This window comes from Ranitomeya imitator, chromosome 10, assembly GCF_032444005.1.
Source record: "Ranitomeya imitator isolate aRanImi1 chromosome 10, aRanImi1.pri, whole genome shotgun sequence".
Lineage (NCBI taxonomy): Eukaryota > Metazoa > Chordata > Amphibia > Anura > Dendrobatidae > Ranitomeya > Ranitomeya imitator.
The window spans coordinates 121951682-121978446 of NC_091291.1; the positions used below are offsets into that span (position 1 = coordinate 121951682).

The window sequence follows — 26765 nt, forward strand, 5'->3', positions numbered from 1 at the left end:
AAATTACTTTTTATTTACCAATATTTTGCATCAAAGTTTTGTCAGAACTAGTAGACTGCCAGCAGCCATTACTTTCATTGGTCGGACTGTAGCAGACCTTCAAAGTCGTACTTGCAAACTTTATAAAATTAAAAAAAAAAAAAAAAAAAATAAATATATATATATATATATATATATATATATATATATATATATATATATATATATATATATATATATATATATATATATATATATATATATATATATATTCTCTATCTATCATATATGGAGGACACCATTTGTAGTAATTTTGAGCTAATTAATGGATATCCTGAACCAGAACCCCTTAGGCTTCTTTCACACTTCAGTTGTTTGGCGTCAGTCTGCTCCGACATCGTGACGGATCCGTCAAAATTGTTGAGAAAACTGTTCTAACGGATCCGTTTTTTTGACGGATCCGTGTATCTGGGAAAAGTATCAACTTTTTGGAGCATGCTCGATTGAAAAAGCGGATTGGGGTGACGGATCTGCCAAATGACGGTCGCGACGGATCCGTCGTCCATAGGCAGCCATTGTAGGAAATGGCGGACGCGACGGATCCGTCATGAATCGCCATTTCGGCGCAGACAAAAAACGTTGCAATGTCAGTCTGTCTAGATGACGTTCGCCAAATTTCTACAGATCTGTCACATGGCAGATGGAATGGACTTGCTAAAGCAAGTCTATGGGAAAATAGCGGATCCGCAAAAAAAAAAATGGCGGATCCGCTATTTGATGAAAACGGCAGATTCAAACTGACGCCAAAAGACTGAAGTGTGAAAGAGGCCTTGGGCTCATTCAAACATTCGTGCACATAGATCCAATATGGGACCGCCAGTCCACGGACGGCTGCAGGTGTCCCGACCCAAGTGTGACCGCTTCACAGAAACATGTCATGCTCTGGTCGGGAGAGCGCCGCCTGTCCATGCATTGGTGGAGCACATTTGGACAGATTGGCACGGATGTCTAAATGCCATAATAAAGTACTTGGAAATGTTTTATTTCTTCTCTACCACACAACCCCGTTTAGGTCTACCCGTTCACATCTTGGTGACATCCAGTAGTCAACATCTCGATGATTAGCTTGTTCCTCCTGCTTCACTGGTCTCCATTACTTCTGGACATTTCTAGGGTTTCAGATGATGTATGGAGACCGATTTTTATTTATTTTTTTACGCATTTGGGAAAACGTATGCAAATTTGCTTTAATGAGATTTATTTTTTTCTTTCCGAAGGATAGCTAAATGTTTGGCTAATATGAGAACCTTTTCTTCCTTCCAGAGGAGAGCTAATTTACGAATGTAGGAAATCTCTTTAGGCGTTCTGTGTTATATGATTTGCTGAATCTCTTCCCTTCGCACAGCCTAATTATCACCATGATTATCAAAGTAGGAAAGAAAATAGAACTATATACAACCACAATAAATGTTGTCACATTTATGGTAACCAGAAACATTGCATTACCAACTCGTTCTTCTAGGATGGCCGCCTCCAGTGTGAATCGTACCATGTCCATCCTAACAATTACCATCCACAGAAATTGAAATGGCCTTCCAGAATTGATTGACTTCTATATGTAACTTTGTGTTTTTAGCTTTTACGGTGCTCCCTCCTCCATTTGTAATCCCCACCACCAACCCAACATACTTTCCCATGACTGTGCTATTGGGCGGGGATTAGCAATTTGGCAGAATTTACCTTTCCCCTCAGGTTCACAAAAGCAACACCAATATGGAACGGGGACAGGTTTTGCCCTTTATTTTGCCCCTGTAATATTTAACATTAACCCCTTCTGTAGTGGCCATCATGTAGACCTTTTCAATCCTACCTTTCTTAATATATAGTCCTGGACCATACTTGATGCCGGGGAACTTTTCTCATTAACGAAGGCTGATCTTGTCGGAGAATTCTTCTTACTGTTATTTATTGTGTAGCGGATGTCTTACTACCTATAGGCTGCCCTCCTTTTGTCTAATCACTTTTCATTCAGTCTGTTCCCGTTTTGTTTGTTTTTTTGGGGGGGAATAGTGCGCTACATAAAATACCAGAACTATTGATCTTTCCATAGCAACCCACTTTTTTCACACCGATTTTCAAAAATGGTTCCTTTTAAAGCCTTAGGATTAATTATAAGCTTTGTCCAGTCACAGGGTCATCTCGTGCTTTGACCTAAAGCCCTGTTTCTTTGTATCTGGAGGGTCTGATCAGTATGCAGACACAAAGCTCCCCCCTCCCCTCGTCTTTATCCCACACTTATTTTTCTCTAGGAAACAAGGGAAGTGAGAGGGAACAGAAGGGGATATTCCCTTTTCCCTCCTTTTTAAAAGCTCCAGGGGGAACTCTTGTTTACAATCCTCATCTACGATTGTGTTTGGCTGGAGATGCTAGGAAATACATAAGCGCTATTATGGGTGGATGTTATGGCGGATTTACTTGCAGATTTAGAATGGTCTCCATTGGATGTTCAGAGAAAAAAAATAGTCTAGAAATTATGAGACAAATACCAACGAAATAAAAGGATTTGATTTAGTGGATAGTGAGTGCAGGCAAAACCTTCCTTACTTGTCCTTCTTTTAGAAAAATGTCACCAAAATTGTCAGCTGTAGCCAAATGGGGCAGAGATCTTATCCAAATGACTCATATCCTCCATAACAAGACCATTTTGCTTTAGTGACATAAGTGCTGAATCTTGCGTATATTGACTGTAAAGGTTTGTACACAATACGCTGAATACGTCGAGAAGCCAGCTGGTAGACAGAAAAGAGCGCCTGTGCTAGAACAATATGTGGGCCCTTTGCAGTCCAAAAATTCATCACAATGCACAATCCCTACTGCTTTGGAGGTGGTAATGGCCAGGAAAGCCCCTGTGAGGACCTCTTGGACCCCTGTGAGGACCTCTTGGACCCCTGTGAGGACCTCTTGGACCCCTGTGAGGACCTCTTGGACCCTTGTGTGCCTACACAAGTAGCACCAGTGATATGTCTTCCCATGTCAGAAAGTGTTCTACCCATTTTCACAATGATTTGTAAGTGTACGAGTGTGGCTCTGCTGTGTAACGTGAATGGCCGTGTGACAAGTTTTGATGCCTAACTAAACCTGACAATTCCATTTCATTGTGCTGTACTACGTAGCTCATGGGCAGTGGGCTCACTATCTCTGGGTTCTGTTCAACTCAGATCTGTTTATTGCTCCTTATATTTAATCTCTTGGCCATGACACTGGCACCTCAAACCTCTCAAGAACCTTCCTTCTCTTACTGTGAAAAAGGCTATTAAAACCTCTTGAGATCCCCATACACAATAAGTGGCTTTCTATCCGCAATATACAGGAGCACTTGCTCTGCCAAGCCCTCGTGTATTCTCTCTGCGAGAGTCGCGCCTAGACTCCTCCAGTATCGGACATGCTGGATCATTATCATTTCCCCCATCATCATCTATCGGGGAAAGTTGAGAGGCTCGTATACATGTTAGATTGTCGGCCAACCCCGCTGATATTTGCAGGTCCGGACAGTGTTGGTCTAACATGTATGATGGCCTTTGCCGCAGCTTTGATTCATTCTTATCATGAGTGTAACTTTCTGTTAACTTGTCGTCTTTCTTTCAGTAGATTCTCCCCTTCCCTTTACAAACTATTGTAAATGTTCAGGCTCTTGTTTCTAAGTAACTGCTCTCACGGTCTTCTCCACTGTGTGCCAGCCATTGCACTGGTTGTCCATCCTCAATAGAATACAATTTTAAACTGATCACTCTCACTATCAAAGCTCTCTACATAGCCCTACAATTCATCCCTCATATCTACGACCCTACTCATACACTACCTTCTGCTCACAGTCTAGGACAATCCTCCTCCATAATTCAGCCTTTTTTTTTTAAATTTGCTTATATAACGCCATCATAAGCCACAATGCTTTATAGACATTATAATTTCTGCCTCAATGGGGCTCACAATATAAATTCCCTATCAGTATGTCTTTAGAATGTAAGAACCTGGCGGAAACCCATGAAAATATAACAAGAACATATTCACTTCCTGTAGATGTTGTCCTTGGTGGAATTTGAACCCAGAACCCCAGCGCTGCAAACAGTGCTATCCACTGAGCCACCGTGTTTCCTTCTTTTCTCATCCTACACAAGTTCTCTAGAATGTGCTACCACTGGCAGAGTAATCCCCAACTCCTATAGTTTTTGAGTGTTCTTCTCAATGCTGAACCGTTATAAAAGAAAACCACTTTTACCTCTTGAATACCTTTTTTTTATTGTTTTCTTTTATATTTATGATGTTTAGTACATGTATCATACAGACAGATTGGAAAAACGCATTCAAGTGCCAACACTGGAAGAACTCAAAAAATCGTCACACTGAGAAAATTGCTAAATGATGAATTGGATACCTTATTGGCACTGTCTACGCTCTTGGCGTGCCTACATATTTTTATACAATATGTGGAAATTGGAACCATAATGGCCAAAAAAGTAGCAGATGTGCATAAAGAGGAAAAACGTCTGATCTCTGCGTTGATCGGGAGCAGTTGTGTCCTCGTTTGGTGCTTCATCTGAAAACCGTTGGCAATTTCCTTGCCTAGAGTGACAAAAGACGTAATTTTCATTGGCACAACTGGAGATGAAGCCAATTAAGGTTGCAACTACAGGTGGCTGCTCCTTGCACCTAAAGAAACCTATCAGATGACATTATACACCCTATAATTCATGTTTTAAGCTTCAAGTCCCAAGTATAACAATCAAGATCAATGGTCTTCAGGGAATTCACATGCACCTCTGTCTTTGTGCCTCATGTATCTCCTATAACTGGACTTGTTTCTATGGGTAGCATGGCAGGATATTGGGGATTCTAACCAATGCCGTCTTCTAGGTATACTCCATAGGAAGCTTTGCCCCTTTTAACCCTTCAAAAGTCACGAAGGTTAAATATGTTTGTTACAGTAGGATGGCAGCCCCTCCAGTGTCAAAGGCTTTAACGACTCGCTGTCACACTCTTCATTCAGCCATCCATGGGGACGTCCTTAGAACGATTGTTAGTGGCGGCCCCTCTCTTTGGAACCCATTGGGGATGCAGACAATGGATAGAGGAAAAAGAATGAACCTTGGCTTGTCCCTGGTTGAAAAGACCAGGGACAGTGAGGTCAGGGTGAAGGGGGTGTGACAAATATGGCCCCTCATTCACAAGGGACAGGTCTTTGTGCTTACGCTGGCCAGATGGCCTCAGGAATAAATTAAATCCAGTCTAGCACAAGGATGCCGCCTGAGAATTTTGTTATTGCCTCATTTAAAGGGCTGAAGAGACTACTCTTTTCGGACTCATCTTATTGTTGTCATGTTTCCAATCCCAATCACACACTATAACTCGTTTGGCATAAAGGCGGCCGCACTGTAGGTCAATTTTGGTGCTGATCACAAGTCAGGTTTTTCTGCAGTGTATGGATGAATTTTGCTAAGACCTCGTCTACTTTGCTACTACTGCAATACTTTGCATTTTCTGTAGAATAATCCGTACCGTAGCCACCACATGTGTTCATACCCCATGTCTGAAAATTGGAATTCGATATACTAAATATCGCATCACATAGCTAATGCTTCATAACCTACAAACAAAATTATTGTATTACAAGATGCTGCTTAAATGGGATGTTCAACTTTTTTTTTGTATTTGGGAATAAATACAATTGTTGCCCTTTTTGGGTTTCGTTAAAACATGTCACCATTTGGCTTTTCCAAGCTCTTTGCTTTCTTGCACATTCAATTTAGATGTAGTCTGTGGTCCTCCATAAGCTGAGAGGAGCTTAGAAAAAAACAGATGAAGGGGTCACAAACTCCCCATCAGACCATCATAGCGGGCAGACTGATCCTTAATGATCTAATTCTGCAGCCAGCAATACACGCTACAACACACAGGCTATAGTAGGCGACCAGCTCTAACTTTTTAATGAAATTTAATTGGAAAAATTATTTTTAGTTCAAATTATATGCATTTAAGTAAAGAAGGAAAAAAACCATGTAAGCTACCCCTAGAGATGGACAATCTCTTTAATGGCTGTGGTGAGCTATGAAAAAAGTGTGTCCTATTTTTATAGCACTTTTCCCAATTAAAATAGTTCAAACGGCCATGCTGTGCGGATAGCTGGGATCATTATGGATTTCTACTATGAAATGGTGTAACTGCTGTCAAGTAGACGACTGCTACATCTGTAAATAAAATGTGTGCCTTCTCTGACGCAGTCTTCCTATAGATCCACTTTTACATTCATGGTGGTCTCTTGGTTAAGACTACAATCTAAATTTTTGCATTGTAGATGCTTATGAAGTTCCATTTTGAACACTTCTTAACACTACTTAAGTCTCATTTCCGCCTCCAATTTTATCTGAGAATAAGTCATGTCTGCAGAAAAGCTTACTGTACCTTACACTGGATGCTAAACGCAACCAAAGAACTTATTTCCGATACACCAGAGTGTTTGTCAAGATAAGTCTATTTCCTCAAGCAGAAGTAAAGCTACCTGGCACACCGATGTCTGGATCCTATTGACCTACCAGCATGTCTTTAAACTAAGATGAGAAACTACGGAGATTGCAAGAAGGCCAAGTGAACAGTGCAGGAGTGTTGAAACATTCTACAAGTATCATTATCCTTGTTTTTTACATGTGCCTGGAGAATTCTCAATGGATTTAATAGAAGATGGGTGAGATGCTAAAGACAGCTCCAATGAGCACAATCTTAAGTTGACTTTGCATTCCCTAGTCTGGTCCCCATGATGGCTTGAACAGGATACCTCCTGTTCTTGCTTTTCCACAAATCCACTCATTATCTTCATGGTACATCTCTTAGGACATGCATATATTATAGTGCCCAATATTCTAATCCACACAACTGCAAGAAATATTACATTTCTGCAGAAGAAAATAGACGCTAATGCAATCTGTAAGTAGCTTCTATTGTGAGTGTCTGATCCATAAAAGAGCTTTAAAATCTGACTATGGTTATTGGCAGAGATTAGCAAATCTTTTTGACATTTTAATTCTCCAGTTTTGTCAAAATTTGTCTTGCCTCAAATTGCGAGTCTTATGCGGCGCATGGCGTTAGTCGTAGACGTGGTACTAGTCTTCTGCGCCCCATCATAATACATGAAGATCCTGGTTGAGTGTGTGGGCTTTGTCTATGCAGGGGCTTCATCTATGGGGTGCCACGCCCTTGCAGGCCGTGTGGTTCTGGTGGCTTCAACTGGCCAGGACCGGATGTTGAAAAGCTCAATGAGAGGGACCACCACTCGAAAATAAACAGTCTTTTTTACTTAAGGTTGCCTTGGTGGGACCATTTACAATATATAGTGGCTGCATGACTTCACTTTCCTTTACAATATGGAGAATCTTCACACAGTCTATCCACCTTATCCAAGCTTACTTGTTTCTGCTTCAAGTTCCTTTTATCTTGACCACAACCAAGCATAGTACTACAGTCCAGTAAGTGAGAGTCCTATACTTCAACCTGCAGTTCCGCATCCTTATTTCTTCTTAGGGAAATTCGCTTGCCAATATTACTGATGCTTAGCTTCTCCGCAGGCTGATGCCTTGAAACTCCCTTTTGGAGCACCTTCGTCATATCGCGTTCCTTATTCGGTCCTGGCCAGTTAATTCTCTGAGTTGTGAACTCGAGGCTATACTGTTAGACATCCTGTCCCAGGACTCGTCTCTGGTTCGTCATTCTGTCTTTCGGTCACTTTCCTTCCTGTACTCTGGAACCCTCCAAGGTTTCCGTCTCCACTCACGTCAGGGACACCCACGACATGCGGCTCACTATTCAGACCATAGGTCTGCTTCTGGTGCACAGTGGGCCCTGTCTGGCTCCCTGACAACAAATGGTCTCTGCCTGTGCACTTTAGACCCTCTTATCCCAGGCAAGGCAAGCACCAATCATTAACTGTAACTCTCCCGACTGATCAAACTGTAACAGCATCACTTTAGTAACACATGTCACAATATACATTACACATCATAAGAAGACACGTGTCTTTAAGGGGGAATCTGAGCACTTTGTCTTACACTAGTCTTACACTAGTACTGCAGTCTCCAATTGCTGCTTGAGTTGAGCAAAAAGGTTTACTGAACCTTGGTCCACTGGCCTCATTGGTATTCTGTTGCTACCCAAATAGAGCCATGCAAGCCTCCTCATATCCTAGCACCTCTTCTGATAGGTCCAGTGTAACATCATTGTCATATGAAGATATGCCAGACCGTACTAATTAGAAGCACTGGGAATGCTGAAAGATAGGCGAAAGTTTGCAATGCTTTGGTCTGATGGCCAAGGACTATAGACATGGCCACTGGACAAGTCTTGCAAATCTTTTTACTCAACTTTAGAAACTACCTATAGATTGCACTATTTAAACAGTTTTGTCCCCTCTGGAGGAGATCCAATTCCCAGGGAGCGTTGCCTGTTAACATTTCTGTACCAGTCTGATGTCTCTGCGGGAAGAGTTTAAGAAGAGGGATGAATGAGTAGACTAAGGGCTCATACTATTAATTATATTTCCAATGAAATGTAATCCAACATCTTCATTTTTTTTTCCATTATTGATTCTTGTTATGAAACTTTAATAGTGGGAATTCAAAGGACGGGTTTGTTCTTCTACTTACTGTATAAATAAGATCTCCTCCAGAAGAGGCTGCAAACAGATACCAGGACCAAGCAAATATAAGAAACGGGCAGAATGGTGGTCCTAAGGGTGACCTAATTCTAATCCTAGATTTCAGTGTACATCTTCTTTATAATCATCCCATGTGGTCCTAATTAAGAGAAGTCTCCATTTAATCAGGTCTCATCTACGTTTTTAGGCTTGGCATTCCAATATTGAGTTTCAACTTGTGTCACAGCTTGACAGGACATCAAGAATTTAAACAGTCATTGGTGGAAAAATTTAAGGAAATCTGTCAGTAGGATCAACTATCCTAAGCTATCTATATTTGCATGTAGGTTATAGGAAGTGGAATGCAATGATACCTTGATATCTGCAATCCTATTTCTTATTCCAGAGAAATCCCCAGTTTTCTTAATATGTAAATGAGCTCTTAAGATCTATGGGTCGGACATAGATCTCCTCAAGAATCTGCCTCCAGAGCTTAAGGGACATCAAAGTAGATGTTACCAGCGTGAGACATGTAATGACTGACAGCCTGCTCTCCTGATCTACATCTTTCACGCTGGGAACATCCCTTTTCATTTACAGTGTGTACTCTGGAGGCAGATTCTCGTGGAGATCTATTTCCAACCCATAGATCCTAATAGTCTAGATAAATCCATGTTCTAATATGTAAATTAGCGAAGACATCGGATCGCAGATGTCAAGGTATCATCATTTTATTCAGCTATGACCTGCGTTCCCATATACTATAAACGGCTTTAGATTGTTGATCCTATTGACAAATTCCCTTTTTAATATGAAAGGTAGCACTCCAGTTTGTTGGCCACTACTGAGGGAAATCCCTTTTTTTTTTTTTTTTTTTTTTTTGGAAGATCTAGAGTAACTCTTTTCTATATGCACTGTGCTAGGACAAGCAATAATAGCTCTAAACAAATTGCTACACCGTCTCCAGCACATATGCTGTACGTATTTTTTTATTTTTTTTTTCCCTTGCTCCGGAAACAAAGCCAGAAAGAGAGGGAGGATATTGATGGTAAAAGAAAAGGTACTCTGCAGAAGTCAGGCTGCCCCCCTTAACACTTCCACCCGTCCCCTCTCCCTTCCCCGGTATGAATCTGCTGTATCTCATTCCAAACACTAATTCCAGTTTAATTGCCACTGGCCCCGAAGCCTCTTCAATAGGAGCTAACAAATGGTTTGCAGCCCGCAAAGCTCCGTCAGGCTGCATTTTAAACGAGGCTCCCTCCGTCCGGCTCGCATGCCAATGAGCTAGTGGAGAAACGCCATGTTTACTAATTACCCACTCTGACTTCACGCCACAGACTGCTCGCTGGCTAGAACGTCTCAACTACACCGCTCTGGTGTGACAAAAGAAATTGTAGCTATGAATTTGCTAAAGTACTTTTTTCTTCATAACCCTTGAGATACCTACTGATGCCGAATAACGCCACAAATCGTATCCTGTTTTGTGTCTTGAAGTGGGAAATATTCAGATTATCTACCGCGATATCCGTTCCACGACGGTGCGCTTTCATCTGCCTTGTATTGTTTGATGGTTATTTATCACGTAGGTTGGGATTAGTTTGTAGCTGCACAATGTAGGTTCATAATCCGTTTCTGAAATATATATTTACTACTTGTGATCTTCAATGTCCAAGCTATCAGAGAGTGTGGGTGAATGCACTCTATGGCAAAAATGCATATTCAGACTACGGAAAGGGAAGTGGTAATGTTCTTTTTTTCGAACAAATGTTGTTCGACATCTCCGCAAAACCTTTGCAAGTCTGTTGGGTATACAGAACTTGACTAACCATGATGTAACGATTGTGGTTGTTGCAGAGGTTTAGACTGCAATTGGGGCCGGGGTGTTATGGTACTCAACTGAATGTGGACAGGCACTGCTTTTAATACGCTCCATTTTCTCGTGATGTGGTTAAAGTTGAAAACTGTAGCTGAGTAGAGAGCGTTGGTTCCCTGCTCCACCGCTTACTGTGGGAAGCTACAGACTGCTTTTAGGTTTTTGGTCTGCAGACATCTGAAGTGCAGGAAGCTTGTCAGGTGGCACCATTATATTACTTCATTACGTAGTCTGCAAATATCTAATTATGGTTATGGAAGTACTATTATATAAAGGCACAAAAGAGATGCTATTAATACAGAGTGACAAGGTGGCCTTATTAATATAAGGGGCATTAACATGGTGACACAATGGGACATTGATATAATGTATGGTCGGATAAGGGGGCATTAATAGTGGCACGACGGTGCATTAATTTATGCTGGGAAAAGGAGGACATAAATATATTTATATATTATAGTGTGTGTGTGTGAATTTTAACACATGTAGAGCCTAGCAGCAGCATTGGGGCATCTGAGCAGCAAGCTAATGATGGATGGGGTAGTTAGAAGTTGCTCTAAAGTACATAAAACTCTGACCGGATGGTCAACATTCGTCTATACTTTTCTGCATGATTTATTCAATAGGGTTATTTTATTTTTTAATGGCCTTCAGCCCTATCATGAGCCATGGTGACTCGATGGATGAACGCTCTGTAGGAAGATCGATTGTGTGCAAGCCTAGGTAGGTCCACCAGGGTCTTATCAGCCTTTATCTTGATGGTATCAAGCCATAGAGTTGCTAATCTCCCGCTTCGCCTTGCTCCTTCTATTCTTAAGACCATGATGTCCTTTTCCAGTGATTGCGGTCTTTTTATGATGTGTCCAAAGTAGGTAAGTCGTAGCTTGGTGATCCTTTATTTGCGTTACATGTCTGACTTGATTTTGTTCCAAAATTGATTTGTTTGTTCTCCTTACCATCCATGGTGTTGATAAGATCCTTCTCCAGCACCATGTTTCGATAGCGTTTATTCGTCTTGTCTTCTGTCTTGTTTCTCTATCGACCAGGTTTTGCATCCGTATGTTGCCACAGAAAAAGCCAAACTATGTACGAGCCGTGACTTCATCACCGTGAAATGGGCCGCGATATGAAGACCTTGCCCAGTGACTTGATTGTTGATTTGCCCATAGCTATTCTCATATTGACTTCTGGTGTCATCACTGCATCTTAAATTATCGAACTAATAGGTTTACGCACTATGAAGTCTAATTTCAATAGCCGTGGAGGATTTTCAAGAGCATGCTTTTAGCGTAGCTCATGAAGTTTTCAAACTGCTCATAAACTTCTTTTGAAGTGAACCCTATAAACGGAGATGTTAAATATTTCTACAAGATACTACATCAAGGTTGCAATTCATATTCCAATGACCAAAAGGTTTGCATATAAAATGGGAGCATTCGTTGGCCAAAACCCAAGTAATTCAGCAGGACATGTGAACTAGCTTATGTTTATAGGGATGCCCAACTCTCATCATTTTTGTAAAGTTTCACTGTTTGAACCTTTTTGTTCTTTGACGAGATGGAACATAGTTGTCGTTAGTCCTAAGTTTGCTAATTATTCAAAACAATCTTGTAAACTTTGGGTATGTTCACAGTTCAAATTGGAAAAGGGGAAATGTTAAGGTAAACCCTGCCAAAATAATGGACATGGTCGTCATTTTTTTTTTTTTTTTTTAAATCCTTGCAGGCCACATCAAAATGTCCCAAATTTTATGAACCGGCAACCAACAGAAATGTCTGGCAATGTCTTAATATCCACATTCATGCTTGGCCCAACCACTGTGTGTGTGTGACTGTGTAATGGCAGTCAAATGGAACAGCTTTTGAGGATGTATGGAAGAGTAATCGCCTTCACAGAGTGGCCAGATATAACCCTCCGTCCCTGACATGTGGTGGCAATCCTAGACCTCTTACTCCTTAGTCAAAACAGTCTAGTAACCGGTACATTTACACTAAATCTTGGGTGAGGTGCGGCTTCCCAGTCAGCCCGTTTTGCTTTCAGCAGCTGCCATTTCTTTTTAACCAGAGATAAATGTGCATACTTTGTATGGCCGTAGAGTCCCTAACAACAAGACGCCTTCATTTCACCGTTTTCTTTCTCGAATTCGCTTTCGAAGCTTTTTAGACTGCGAATTAAAAAGAGAAAAAGTTAATTTCCAGCTAAATGAATTGTATACATTACTCTCCCCTTAGTATTTCGTCCTTGCGGCCGTGTGGCCTATTGTTCGTAGTACAGTATGGGCCGCTTGCACAGACACTATTTTGGTTACCAGGGAAATGAATAGCGAGCCTATTCCAGGCCTCTCTTTGCATCCTGTATAAAATGTCTTTAAAAGCTGCTTAATTTGTAATCTTCTTCTAAAAAAGAGAAAAAGCCATTAAGACGTCAGTTCCCTGAATGAGCCTTGTGTCTGTGTGTGTTTATTTTAATTTATTGAATACAAATTTTCGGAGCAGTTTTGTTTTTTTTTCTCCCTAAAAAGATCTGGAGAGAGAATGGGGTAAAAACACCGGCTGAATAGCTAATTCTCCAAAGCGGCAATTCTGCGTAATTTCACCATGAATGGTTCAGGACGAACATTAATTGTCAACATACACCCCCTTGCGATTATTTCAATTTTTATCTCTTAAATCGTTTGTGAGCGGCAATTAATTGCATCAAATAATAGTATACATTTATACATTTAGTATAACCAGAACAATTACGTTTCTCCTAGATGGGGAGAAATGGAAGCACAAAAAAAGCTGTTTTGAAAGCAGGTATTTTTTTGTTTTAATGGATTTATTTTTGTATTTCCCCACTTTTTCTTTTTTTCTCTTTTCTTATGCATTTTTTTTTTGTTAGAAATACATTACTTTTATACATTTATTGCAACATAAACCTAAAACATGGGGGTTTCCATTCATGAATGATTAATTATATTTCTTTTTTAAATGAAAAATCATTACATGTCCATTATGCTCTACCTCATAAATACTTCGCTTAATAATGAACTGGCCCAAAATGTACAACTCCTTTCTCAGCCGACATGAGGTTACTTAAGTTGACACCTTTTTTACAGCTTCTATATGAAAGCCTAACATTGGCAAAAAGTTCTCAACCTTTTTTTTTTTTTTTTTTGTCCTTCTAAAGGTACATGGTTCAAGTCAAACACTTGACCCCCATGAAGGTATACTGTACTTTATCCTAAGAAGGCACCTTTATTTTATTTATATATTTTTTGGGGATGAAACCTTTGTCAGAAAAGGATCAGTCTACATGTGTTTACTAGGGTGGCCTTATCCAAAAAGGTGTGGAGGGATTTTTCATTTGAAGTGGTGTCTCATTACAGCGGACCTTAAACTGGGTTTTTTAATTTAAACTCTGTATCTTCTCTTATTATGGAAACAGGAACACATGGGCTACTTGCACATTGAACAAGTCTGTAGGAACATGCTCACACTCCACCAAAAAACTTGAAGACACAAAAGAGCATAGTAGAACCAAAAACACTCAGTTTAAAAAAAAAATCACAGTAATCCGCAAGTGCTAGTAAAAAGATGTAAAAAACAGGGTATTTGGTCAATACGTTTTTTTGCAAAAAATGTATACTAAGCTGCTCCCCCAAACGTCAAGGTATACCCATATCAGAGCAGTCCTAACTGATGTATGGGTATGTGTATACCTTGACGTTTTGGTGGAGCAGCTTCGTATGCATTTTTTGCAAAAAACGTATCAACCAAATACCCTGTTTTTTACATCTTTTTACTAGCACTTGCGGATTACTGTGATTTTTTTTGAAACTGAGTGTTTTTGGTTCTACTATGCTCTTTTGTGTCTTCAATCTTCTCTTATTAGCCTTCCTCCATTTACTCTGGAACAGCTTTTTTTTTCTTAGTCTTCTGTGCCTCCATTCCAAAGTTATGCTCCCCTGAAATGATGGAAGTTGTTCCTACAACTAACTGGGGGTTTACCACAGAACTTCTCTGGGTGTGACTATGTCTTGATTGGCTAGAGTCAGAGGAAAAAAGACAAATGAGAAGTTTTGTGGTATACACCCATATGGATAAAGGAAAACTATTCTTTATTTGTAGGCATAACTTTAAAAACTGATGGGCACCGAATAGACAGAATACCTGTTCTAAAGTCTTTGGAACAGCAGCAATTGGTGGAGGCAATCTGTTTAAAGGGGTTGTCTGAGACTTTAACATTGATGACCTATCCTTATAGGGTGGGGGTGGGGGTGCGACACCCGGTACCCCCCACTGGTCAGCTGTGCCCGATGTTGGCGGTGGCCAGAACTGCTTTCTTGCGTAGCTCTGTTGACAGAATAGTAGCTACAGGCTTGTTCTGCACATCTTCCCCTATTGGTTCGAATAGGCGACAGATGTACAGTACCCGGCTGCTGCTACTATACTGTCGACAGAGTTTCACAACAGAGCCAACCCCCGGAACAGCTAATGTCACAGGGTGTCATACCCCATCAATCATACATTGTTGACCTGTCATAAGGATAGGCCATCAATGATAAGGTCAAGACAACCTCTTTTTAAATTGAAAATTCAATGAAAGGTGCTCTTTTAAACCTGTGAAAAACCTACAGCACTCCTATTTCTGGAACCTGTACCCAACACTTTTTCCCTCTACTTCTCAGGCAAAAGGATCCAACAGATCCTAAAGACTAAGTGCACTTTTACATAATTGATCTAAATGAGTTAAACATTTGATGTGTCAAAAGTTTTCTGAAAGTGCAGTTACTCTATAAATGATGTCTCGAAAATTGAGTTCTGCAATTTTGTAACAGTGACCCTAATTAAGAAAAGACTACAGAGATTAGAGATATTACTATGTTTATATGCATGTAGGAGGCCAAATCAAGCCACACATTTCTTCTAATTTATGTCGAAATTACTTTATGATGGTGATCAAAGGTATTGATCTGTGTCGAGTTGATCATCCTACCTTCGCAAAGAAAAATTATTGAATTTTGCCTTTCCATAAAAATTGACCCAATTTGGTTTGTATTTTTGGCCTTGATGTAACTTGACTACTCGCATGCATAAATATACGGTAATTCTTTTTTTTTCATAATAATCTTCATCAATTTTTCCATCTGAAGTAAATGACTTGTACTCTATTAAAACCATCTTTAGTTTGATTCTAGCGGACTTCTCTTCTATTGTCGTTAATGTCGTCTTCATTGTGTCTTTGTACCAAGTCTAAAATGATTTAAGGATTAAATTCTTTGAATTTTTTAAATTTTTTCTTTTTTTCTCTCTCATTTTCATGTAATGAGTTTTTTATGCTTTGTATGAATATATAAATCAATGTTTTCATGATGTGTTTGTGAATATAAAGAATGGTATTTCTAAAATGAGATGCAAGAAAGGGTGCAACAGGCAGCAGCATCTACAAAAAAATTTAGGAAAATTTTTGAGCCGCTCGTTTAATAAAGTGTTTTCATCTTCATTGAATATTGATGGACTGCTTGGAAAACAAGCACTTTTCAATTAGCAGTTTATCAACATTTGTAGCCATTCTTGAGATGGTAACACTTTTATTTACAGCTTGTTGCCTGAGAGACCGACCACTGCCTCAGTCAAGCTTTGTAAACCTTGTGATGACGCTAGCTGGGATTACTAGGTAATAGCGCGCTCCAGTGATTCCGCCAACATTCAAAACTGTGTTTACAAGCTCAATAGAAAAGAGCTTGTTAGAAGTGCTCGTGTTTTGCTGTCCAACAGCGGTGATCGGTCTCAAAGGCAGCTAGATTATATGCAAAATGGTAAAAGTTAATATCTCAATAACTGGGTGGAAAGTGTCCTTGCCAGTAAACTCTCTGCAACCACTGCTTTCTGCTTTTGACTGACGGCTGTAGTGGTCACCATAATGGATGTAAAGCCATCTCTCAAGAGCTGAAGGGTAGAGTTGTGAGCAATCGGTGCAAAGAGCTCCGGACACTTCATAGTAAGAAAACACTTGATTTGTTTCCTTCTACCTCAAAGCTAGATGATATTAAACTTACAAATAAGAGACATTGAGTTTGTTTTTTGGTCAATTGATCGTTACCTTAAGAAACCTTCTTAGAGCGGTTCTGGAGTTTGAAGCCATGTCTCCGACTTCTCCATACTAGATCGTTATACTGTATGTGCCTGCTTTGTACATACTGCAAGCATCTCCCACTATTCCTAATAAAAATGTCAGTATCTGCCCCAGAGGCCCATAGGCTGGCCACCAGGCTTCTGGAGATGGTTGTATCAGAGGTTGCAGCATGCTCGTGATTCCTGCTGTGTATCCAGAGTTGAATGCTGTGTCATCTTGTCATCTGTTTCTTCCAGGTTCCGATATGGCCGTGTTTTGTCTCCTCTGTGGGAAGCGCTTTCAGACTCAAACTGCTCTCCAGCAACACATGGAGGTCCACGCAGGAGTGCGAAGTTACATCTGCAGCGAGTGCAACCGGACTTTTCCAAGCCATACCGCACTAAAACGGCACCTTCGCTCACACACAGGTAGGAAACGTTACAGCACCATGGACAGCACCGTTCAGAATTTTTCTGCTTTCGATTGCAGATTGTCGATTTGTTGGTCTATTACACAGGAGAATATTGTGCCTTTTTTTGAAGGTTTACCTTTTTACAGAATGCTACAAACTGTTTTCTGTTATTGGTCACTAGACTGGAAATTCCTCATGTGCTATAATTAGTTGGTCAGACATCTTACTACCGTAAACCAAAGCCTCTGCTCACATAGGGCAAAGTCATAAAAGACCGCACTAGTTGTCTGCTAATATGTAATGGGTGTTTGAGAAAGTGTGACATGAAATAATGCAACTTAGCCTTGGCATCAGTCGATTTGCAATCCAGACAGAAAGCAAAGAAGACGCTGAAGCTCCAGTTGGCACCGATGTGCAAACAACCATCTGTTATGAACCTTTGTAGAAGAACCAATAATTCCACCTCCCCTAAGGTTAGTTATGACCAATGACCTCTTACTTCCATCATCTGATGATATAAACAGCTTACAATTACTAAAGTCATCTAAGTGACACCGGCATAATTCACGGCAGGCAACTCTTTATTCGCCGCCACTGACCAGCGCTCAACGTTTTGTGTTTTTTTTTTTTCTGTTGAGAGGGGTAGGAAGTGTAATAGGTAGACAATTGATCCCCCTCCTTGTCTTGTGCTGCAGAGCGGCGCGTGCTTTCATTAATAATGCAAGAGGTGTCTTCAGCATGCGTGCCCAGTCTGTGTGCTTAACATCAGCAGCTGTGTTTGATAGCAAAGCCACTGTCAGCCTCCTGGCATTGATTTAGAGGGACTCTTGATGTACAATCATAATAGCTGTGCAATAGGGGTGAGAAGGAGCTGTGGGTTACCGCCTTTCTTCTGGCCACAGGGGTTAGACCCATTTGTAAATAAAATGTAAATCTTTGGTAGGAATAGTTAATACGAAGGCGCCTCGTTGTTGCTTGATGTATATTTTAGTTGCCCTCTTGGACGAAGAGGTCATGGGCTATAATGGCATATACAGTGCCCATTGAACATTGGTTCACCCTACTTGCTCAATAATCAGCACCATATAAACTTTCTTCAAAACTTTCTTCTTTATATTCGCTCATCACATGAATACTCTTAGTATTGATGAATGGCAGAAAGTATTTCCTGAGTAAAATGATGGTGTCACACATCATGTATCACATTTTCTATTTTGTTCCCCTGGGAAAAAAAATGTAAACCCCGTAACTTGATTAAAAAAGGACCTACTGCCAAGCCTGATGTTTTACTAAATGCTTGTATTCCCCATTTCGTTGCCTCTTTCTTATAACTATAAAGTCCTCTGTTATTCCTTCTAGAAATTTGTGAATAAATGTATAACTGGGCGTTACCATTCCCTTTGTAGTCCCAAGTCAATTGGCGCTGATTTTTAGATATTGAGCATATGGTTGTCATAGTTCATTTTCCCATGCCTTTTATGGGCCAGCCATGCTAAAAAAAACAAAAAACTTTCCATTAGCCATACATACATCCATGTTTTCAAAGGCTTCCATAGGATATAGGCCTTACCCTGGTTCCCTAGTAATGACAATGGATTACGGTACTTCTGGTTAGTATCACCATATTATTTTTCTTTCTAATTGACTTCTCGGAAGATTGACGCTCTCCAAGCGTTAACACCCTCTTCTGTTTGCAGACACATTCTAAAGTAACTCTTTTAATACAATTTTAGCTTCAACTTTCTGGGAAACCTCTACTGAGAAACTTTTCCATATGATCGGTCCAGTGGATCGACAATTTGGTTTGGCATGGAAAGATTAGTTCTGTTAAGGTAGATTGGATCCTTCATTATACTTGAACCTATACCACATTCCCTTTTATTATTTACCACCCTTTTGGTTAAGCTTGATGGACAAGCTTTTATTTCAACCATTATTAACTTCCTTTCATCATCCATTGACTCAAGATGTTACTGTACATGGGACATGTGTGGATGATGTGCCCATATGCAAAGATAATGGTCTGCTAAATGCTCATTTACATTTAGTCAAAAGCTGCGTCTCCGACTCCCTTATATACACAAATGTTTTGCTTGTGTTCTCCATCGGGAGAGCGAAGAAAGCCACTGCCAAAATTCACTGGTCGCGGTTTATCTGCCTGGAGTAACAGAGGGTTGGGCAGTTGATTTTGAACGAAGCCTAATCATCCCCAACGTCATGGGTTTGGATAACCCCCATACACATTAGATAATTCTTGCCAAAATTGTCAGGTTTGGCTGACTTTACAGGGGTTGTCCACTATTTTTACAACCATTTCTCATTTACTTTATTCCCCCATTAAAAAAAAGTCTGTACCTTCCTCTGGTACTGGAATGTCGGCACTGTGTCTCCTGGGGCTCACGTTACATAGCAATCAGTATCCGTTAATGGGCCAAAGTTGTGGAGCAGCAGATCTCACTTCCTCCAGATGTCCATTTCGTCCAAAGGAAATGTGAGTGGACCATTTTCGGACAGTTTTTTGCTGCAGGGCTCACATGACATAATGTTATGAGAACTATGGGAGATTTAGTGCTGACATTTCTAAAACCGTGCCAGCATCGGAAAGGAGTACAGACTGTTATTATTTTACATTTGAGAAGGGGATGTCCGAGTAGTGGGCAACCTTTTGAATGTGTATGGGGGCCATTAAAGAAATGGTTTCAGAAATTGATAAATACGATAGAACCGTTTGCAATGAACCCCCGTGAAAATCTGTCTTCCTATGTGCCGATTGCTCTTCAACTCTTCATCATCCTTCTCCTTTGCAAACACTTGTTTAGCACATTCACAAGAGGCCGATTATGCATCGCTTGATCTTAATTATGTATTGAAGTCTATTAACAATAACACACACTGGATAGATTAGGGGCTGCCTTTAATATTTGCAGCGGTGTGCCCCTTTCTGATCTACTCCTGGATATGGCTGATTAAAAGTACCTGTAAATAATTTTATTTGTATTTTTTTTTTATTTAATCAAATGTTTATGGTGGTGAAGCTTGGAAATAAGGATCGTAATAAAAGAATACAAGTAGATAGCACCCGTGTAACCGGGAGGACAATTTATGCAGAGGCACAGCCGCGGTCTGACACCAGGATAATGAAAAAACGTAGGTCATTGCGGATGACTTAAAGTCTCCGGGAGTCGGAGAAAATGTATGAAGCAACGAGAACATTACACGCTTGGCAGGCCGGCCGAGGAAAAAATACAGGCGCCCTTGTTCCCCCGCCGTAAACGCAAGGGCCTCCGATCTGCAGCCCGCAGAAAATTGCAATTACAGTGACAAGTGGAATCAGTAATATTTTAAATATTCATGAGCTGGGGCTGCGGTGATCAATCTGGTTTTATTGTCCTTGCTCTGCCTTCTGACATAAATAAAGAGCCACGGGCCTGTCACCCTCTTTATTATATTTTCCGTCTGTAGTCTTGGCTGAACGCAGGAGAGGATGTGTGCCATATAAACAGGGTGTGTTCATGTATCATTGTTTTCCGGCTGCACATGCATGGAGCAGAATACTACTGTAGTTCTGTCTCACTGATATGTGATAATATTTGAGGATTCTGCTGATATACCGGAGTAAGTGTCCTTTTTAGTCCTTGCTTTATACACATAAAATTAAATATATGTTATGTTCACACCGGCATTATGGTGTTCGTTTTATATTGAGAGAGAATGCTTTAAGGCATTTTTACTACTTTCTGCAAAGTCAAAAGTTTACATATGTTTCATTAGTATTTGGTGCCATTGCCCTTAAACTGAATGACTTAGATGAAACATTTGGGATATCCGTCCACAAGCTTCTCACAATAGTTGGTCGGAATTTGGGCCCATTCCTCCTGACAAAACTGGTGTAACTAATCCAGGTCTCTAGGTTGCCTTGCTCGCACCTGCCTTTTCAGCTTTGCCCATAAATTATCAATATGATTCAGATCAGGGTTTTGTGATGGCTCCAAAACATTGACTTTGTTATCCTTAAGCCACTTAGTTACCAGTTTGGCAGTGTGCTTCGGGACACTGTCCATTTGGAAGACCCATTTCCGTCCAAGCTTTATCTTCCTGACTGATGTCTTGAGATGTTGCATCAGTATTGCCACATAATCTTCTTTTCTGATGATGCCATCTATTTTGTGAAGTGCACCAGTCCCTCCAGCAGCAAAACAACCCCACAACATGATGCTGCCTCTCCCATGTTTCACAGTTAGGATGGTGTTCTTAGGCTTCAACGCTTCTCCCTTTTTCCTCCAAACAGAGCAGTGGTCATTATGCCCAAAAAGTTCAATTTTAGGTTCATCAGACCACAGGACATATCCAAAAATTAAGGTCTATGTTCCTATGTGCATTTGCAATCATTAATCTGGCTTTTTTATGTATCTTTTGGAATAATGCCTTCTTGCTGGCAGAGTGGCTTCTCAGCCCATGTTGATACAGTATTCTTTTCACTGTGGATATTGACACAATCTTACCAGCTTCTGCCATCATCTTCACAAGGTCTTTTGCTTTTGTCCTTGGTTGATTTGCACGTCGGACCAAAGCACGTTCATCTCTGGGACACAGAACCCATCTCCTTCCTGAGCGGTATGATGGCTGGACATTCCCATCTTGTTGATACAGATGAACGAGGCATCTTTAGGTTTCTTGAAATTGTACCTAAGGATTATCTAGACTTGTGCAAGTCCACAAGTCTCTTCCTGATATCTTGGCTGATTTCTTGAGACTTCCCCATGATGCTATACAAAGAAGCAGTGTGTTTCAGGTGTGCATTGAAGTACATGCACAGCTCAGATGTTGCCAAAAAAACCTATCAGAAGCTTCCAAATACATGACCTCATCATATGGGCAGTCCAGAATCGTTTAAAGGCATAGTAATCTTATGGTATGTAAACTCTTCTTGTACTTTGCAGTACGCGATAGAAATGCCTCAAAATTCTCTCTCTCTCTCTCTCTCTCTCTCTCTCTCTCTCTCTCTCTCTCTCTCTCTCTCTCTCTCTCTCTCAAAAAGGGAACATTTATTCTGATTTTATGTCAGATATTGAGAAAAACATGCAGATGTGTCTTTTTATATAATGTATGTAATATGCATATGTAGTGTGTGTATATATATATATATATACACACACACACACACACACCTAGGTCCATCAAGTTCGACCTCTCCCCGCCAATTGTGTATGTATAGAATTTTATATATTCATAATCATTTTTAACATTAAAAAGACATAGTTTTTGTTAAAAAATATATATATATATATATATATATATATATATATATATATATATAATTTTCCAAATATTAAAAATATAATATAGACTTCTAATTACCGTACATATTTATGATGATAAATATTTGGGTAACCTAATCCCTGACCACTGGTCGGGAGCCTGTTAATGACGTGACGTCATGTGTCCATCACGGTGTAATGATGATGATGTGTCAGCCCAGTTTATCAATAGAAGAGCTGGGAGTGGCAGGAGGTAAAGAGATCAGTATGGTTCCTGCCCAGATCATAGATCACTGACCTTCCAGATTCCAAAGCACCAGGTAATCTCCTTCGAATTATAATTTTGTTGTGTACATTTTTACTGGCAAAGTAATCACGTGACGTTTCGTCCACACAGGGCCTTTACCAAGCCATAGAAATAAGGTGGTGTAGCTTGATAAAGGCCCTGTATGGCCAAAACGTTGCCTGCATAATTTTTTTTGTGTACATTGTTACTTGTAAAGTGATCATCTGAAGGAGACTGCCTGGTGCCTTGGACTTTGGATTGTTATATTGCTACATCATCGTGGAGGGTTGTACCAAGCTGCACAGACTGCGGAGTGGCGCACGGAATAGATCTTTTGTGAATAGATTACTGACCTGGCGGATGGACTGGAGTCCTGCAAATCCTTTCTCCCATCTTTATTCCCTAGTGATCGGGGGCATGTTACCTGTGCTCATGCGAGGAGGCATGAGAATACAGCTGTGAATGATGGCGGCACTGCCTAATTCTGCTCCCATTAGTAAAGAGTTGTCCTCTTTCAAAAAAACTTACAGGCACAATTCATTGCAAAATAAACACTGGTTTACTTAACCTCACCAGGTGCAGTACTGAGTCTCAATTGTTTGGCTGCAGCGGTTTCAGCACATCAATATCTCTGCAGCCAATCACTAAGCTCAGCAGCTCTGCCTATGTAGACTGCACAAGCTGCTCAGTGATCGGCTGCAGAACTGTCGAGACGTCACCGTTGCAGCCAAATAATGGAGACCAAGGCTGTAGCAGAGGCACCGCACTGGACCCATGGAGGATGGGTAAAGCACAATTTTTGTTTTTTATAACTAAGTGTGAAACCTGCACCCGTTGTTGAGAATCTGTAAATGTAACCATCTTGTATTTTTAGGTGACCATCCATACGAATGCGAGTTCTGTGGAAGCTGTTTCCGGGATGAAAGTACACTGAAGGGTCACAAGCGTATCCACACGGGAGAAAAACCGTACGAGTGTAACGGCTGTGGAAAGAAATTCAGTCTGAAGCACCAACTGGAAACACATTACAGAGTTCATACAGGTATCATTTTGGATGGTCGTTCAATACGGATGGCACCTCTATACACAGTAGATTACACAGGATCTACCGATCACTATAGGGGATGTCACAGCTCACCTCCTCCTCCAGTACAATGACTGATAACACCTCTATATACAGTAGATAACACAGGATCCACCATTCACAATAGGTGATGTCACAGCTCACCTCCTCCTCCAGTACAATGACTGATAACCTCTATATACAGTAGATAACACAGGATCCACCATTCACAATAGGCGATGTCACAGCTCACCTCCTCCTCCCCTCTTCTTCCTCCTCCTCCTGTACAATGACAGATGTGACAACACCTATTGTGAGTAGTTGATCTCCTGTGAATCTTGTGTTATCTACTGCATGTTTAGTGGATGTCTTTTTTGCTTCTCAGCCTGTCTGTGATGATAATGAAACTGTTGAAAACGCATCTGTACAGACCAGGAAGTGAGAGTCTAGTCTTAGGCCTTGACGCCACTGTGAAATTTTTAAGTTTTTTTTTTATTTCTTCTATTGATTGGCGAAATGAAAAATCGAAAGCACAAATTATAAAAAAAAAAAACAATGCAAAAAATAATTTTCAATATAAAGACCTGATTTAAACAAGAACTTACTTTCTGATGACACTTGCTTTATTTATATTTGACCATTTCCTTAACATACACCTGTATTTTGACCTTTTCAATAGGTGAAAAACCATTTGAGTGCAAACTCTGCCACCAGCGCTCACGAGATTATTCTGCCATGATCAAACATCTCCGGACCCACAACGGAGCCTCTCCTTACCAGTGTACCATCTGCCTGGAATACTGTCCCAGTCTATCTGCTATGCAGAAGCACATGAAGAGCCACAAACCAGAGGACATCCCTGCTGACTGGAGAATCGAAAAGACCTACTTGTATTTGTGCTATGTTTAATGGGGGAAAACTCTAAAATATTTGTAAGGGAGGCTTTTCGAAAGTGATAATCGGGAAGGCCGAGCAATATAAACCTCTAGAAAAAAATAAAACTAAAAATTAAATCCACTTAAAAAAAGCAAAAAAATCAAACACATCCATCCTTATTTGGCTTTTTTTTGTGTGTGGAAGGCTTAAAGTTCTTTTCGAGAGTTTTGCTGTGTTTTTTCCCCTACATTTTGAGTTTTACCACCTTTCTAGACCATGAGTTACGAGAATGATCTTTGAATGTTCGATTATTACCATTTTTTTTCCGGATTAACAAATTGAGAGTGAAATGTTGAATTCAACAGATCAGTTACTAATCCAGTAAGGTTTCTTTCCTTATTTTTTTTTTTTTTTTTTTGGATTTCCAAAAATTTTCACTTATTCAAAATTGATTTTTGAGTTTGTCGCTTAACATTTCGTCATTTTGACACAAGAGCAGATATGGCATTATAATCTAGATTCTCTTGGATTGAGAATAGTGACCAAACCAGATTAAACTGGATTGTAAAAAAAAACATTTAAAAAAACTAAAAAAATGTGCTCCAACGTGGAGCATAAACTGTAATACCACTTGGTATTCACCTTGTAGCACTGAAGGGAGTTGGCTTCCGATTTAAGCTTCCCCTCCATCCACTTAGTTCAGTTTTGGACGTAAATACTTTGTATGTTTCACTAGTTGACTTTCCAATCTTCTTTAGATCTATCCACCATTGATGGAAATGTGATGACTTTCCATAATGGCCCGGAAGGTTTTTTTTTTTTTTCCTAAAGCCAAGCACTTTGAAAAGTACTTATTCTTCATCGTCAAATGGGCAATTCCATTGATTTGGCTGTGACTAGTAGTCCTGGCAGCAAAGGTTGACCTAACGACGAAAAAAAAACAAAAAAAAAACCTAAATATGATATTGGCATTAATGTCATACGGTCTAAAAAACGTTTTTCTTATTTTTGCTTCTGAGTTGATACCAACCAGACCAAACCTTTCACCCTTCGAGCCACTATTGTAAATGGATGTGTTTGGTTCATTTGTACGTTTCCCATTTCTCCAAAAAACAAAAAAAAACAAAACAAATTGAATTCCCAACATCCTCTTGTGACTCGTCGTTCTGTTTATTTTTTTCAGAAGCCAATGAAATAATATGGGGCTGCTTCTTTGTATATATTCTGATTTTTGTTCAATTTTGTTCTTATGTTTAGCACATTGTACTTGAATTTATTTTTTTGATGACCTCATATTTAGTAATGCCTAATTTATGGCGTTTTTTTTTTTTTTTGACACATTGTAGGAGAAATGTGCCAAATTAAGAATTGGGCTGGATGACGGTGTCAATTCTTTGAACATTTTTTATTTTTTTTGTGTACCAAATATGGTATTAAATCTAGGGTTGACATGCCCTTTTGCATTACGCTTGGGCCTCTTTTTATTTTATTTTTTGTATTTTTTTTTTTGTATTTTTTTTTTTTTTTTTTTTTTACTCATGAAAGCTACCTCTTAACCTATTGCCGGAAGAGATGCCTACAACGTGTTTTTGGCCTCTGACAGCAGGTGGGTTAATTATATTATGTTCATTTATTTTATTTTTTTTTAATTTCTTCCTATGCTGTTCCATGTTAATCGTATTTTACGCTTAATGAAATCGTTTTATTTTTCATCTCATTTTGTTTTTGTGATTTTAAGCTGCATTTATATAAATATAAGAGGTGTAGGGGATTATTTTGTAGGTAGCCTTACTTGGGAAAATGGGGAATAACAGAGGAGAAATATTGAAGGGGCCATGTTGTGTGTTTTTTTTTTTTTTTTTTTTTTACCCCTTGGTTGTATAAAGGGGCTAGGATACTGCTGTTGTCTTCTGCCACTTTTAGATGGTTAAAAACTAAAAATGGCTCCCCGTATTGGAGACTTTTTATTGTAGCTCTCGGAAGTAGGGGGAGGGTGACTGAAGGATCTGTGGTTTAAACTTGAATTTGTGAATAGAAGTTTAGATGTTTTTTTTCTGTTCTTTGTTTTTTTGTTTTTTTTTTGTTTTTTTTTAATAATCATAATGTGAAGGTGATGAAAGTATTAACTCTGTTTGGCAGATATAAATATATATTTTTCACATTACCGTACCAATGCATACTCGTGTTTTAAAAAGATGTTAGCCAGCCAAAATATTCAAGGCAGAAATGTAAAAGTGTTTGT

The 26765-nt window shown here is 39.8% G+C and overlaps 1 protein-coding gene across 1 annotated transcript in view; it reads left to right on the plus strand.

The window, feature by feature from the left end:
* ZBTB16 (zinc finger and BTB domain containing 16) overlaps window positions 1-25630 on the plus strand; it is a 131550-nt gene extending 105920 nt beyond the window's left edge. Inside the window, exons 5-7 of the mRNA XM_069740704.1 lie at window positions 16886-17056; window positions 23459-23626; window positions 24327-25630. Coding sequence (XP_069596805.1) covers window positions 16886-17056; window positions 23459-23626; window positions 24327-24556 — 569 coding nt within the window. The 3' untranslated portion in view covers window positions 24557-25630. The remainder of the gene's footprint in view (window positions 1-16885; window positions 17057-23458; window positions 23627-24326) is intronic.
* Window positions 25631-26765: the final 1135 nt, after the last annotated feature.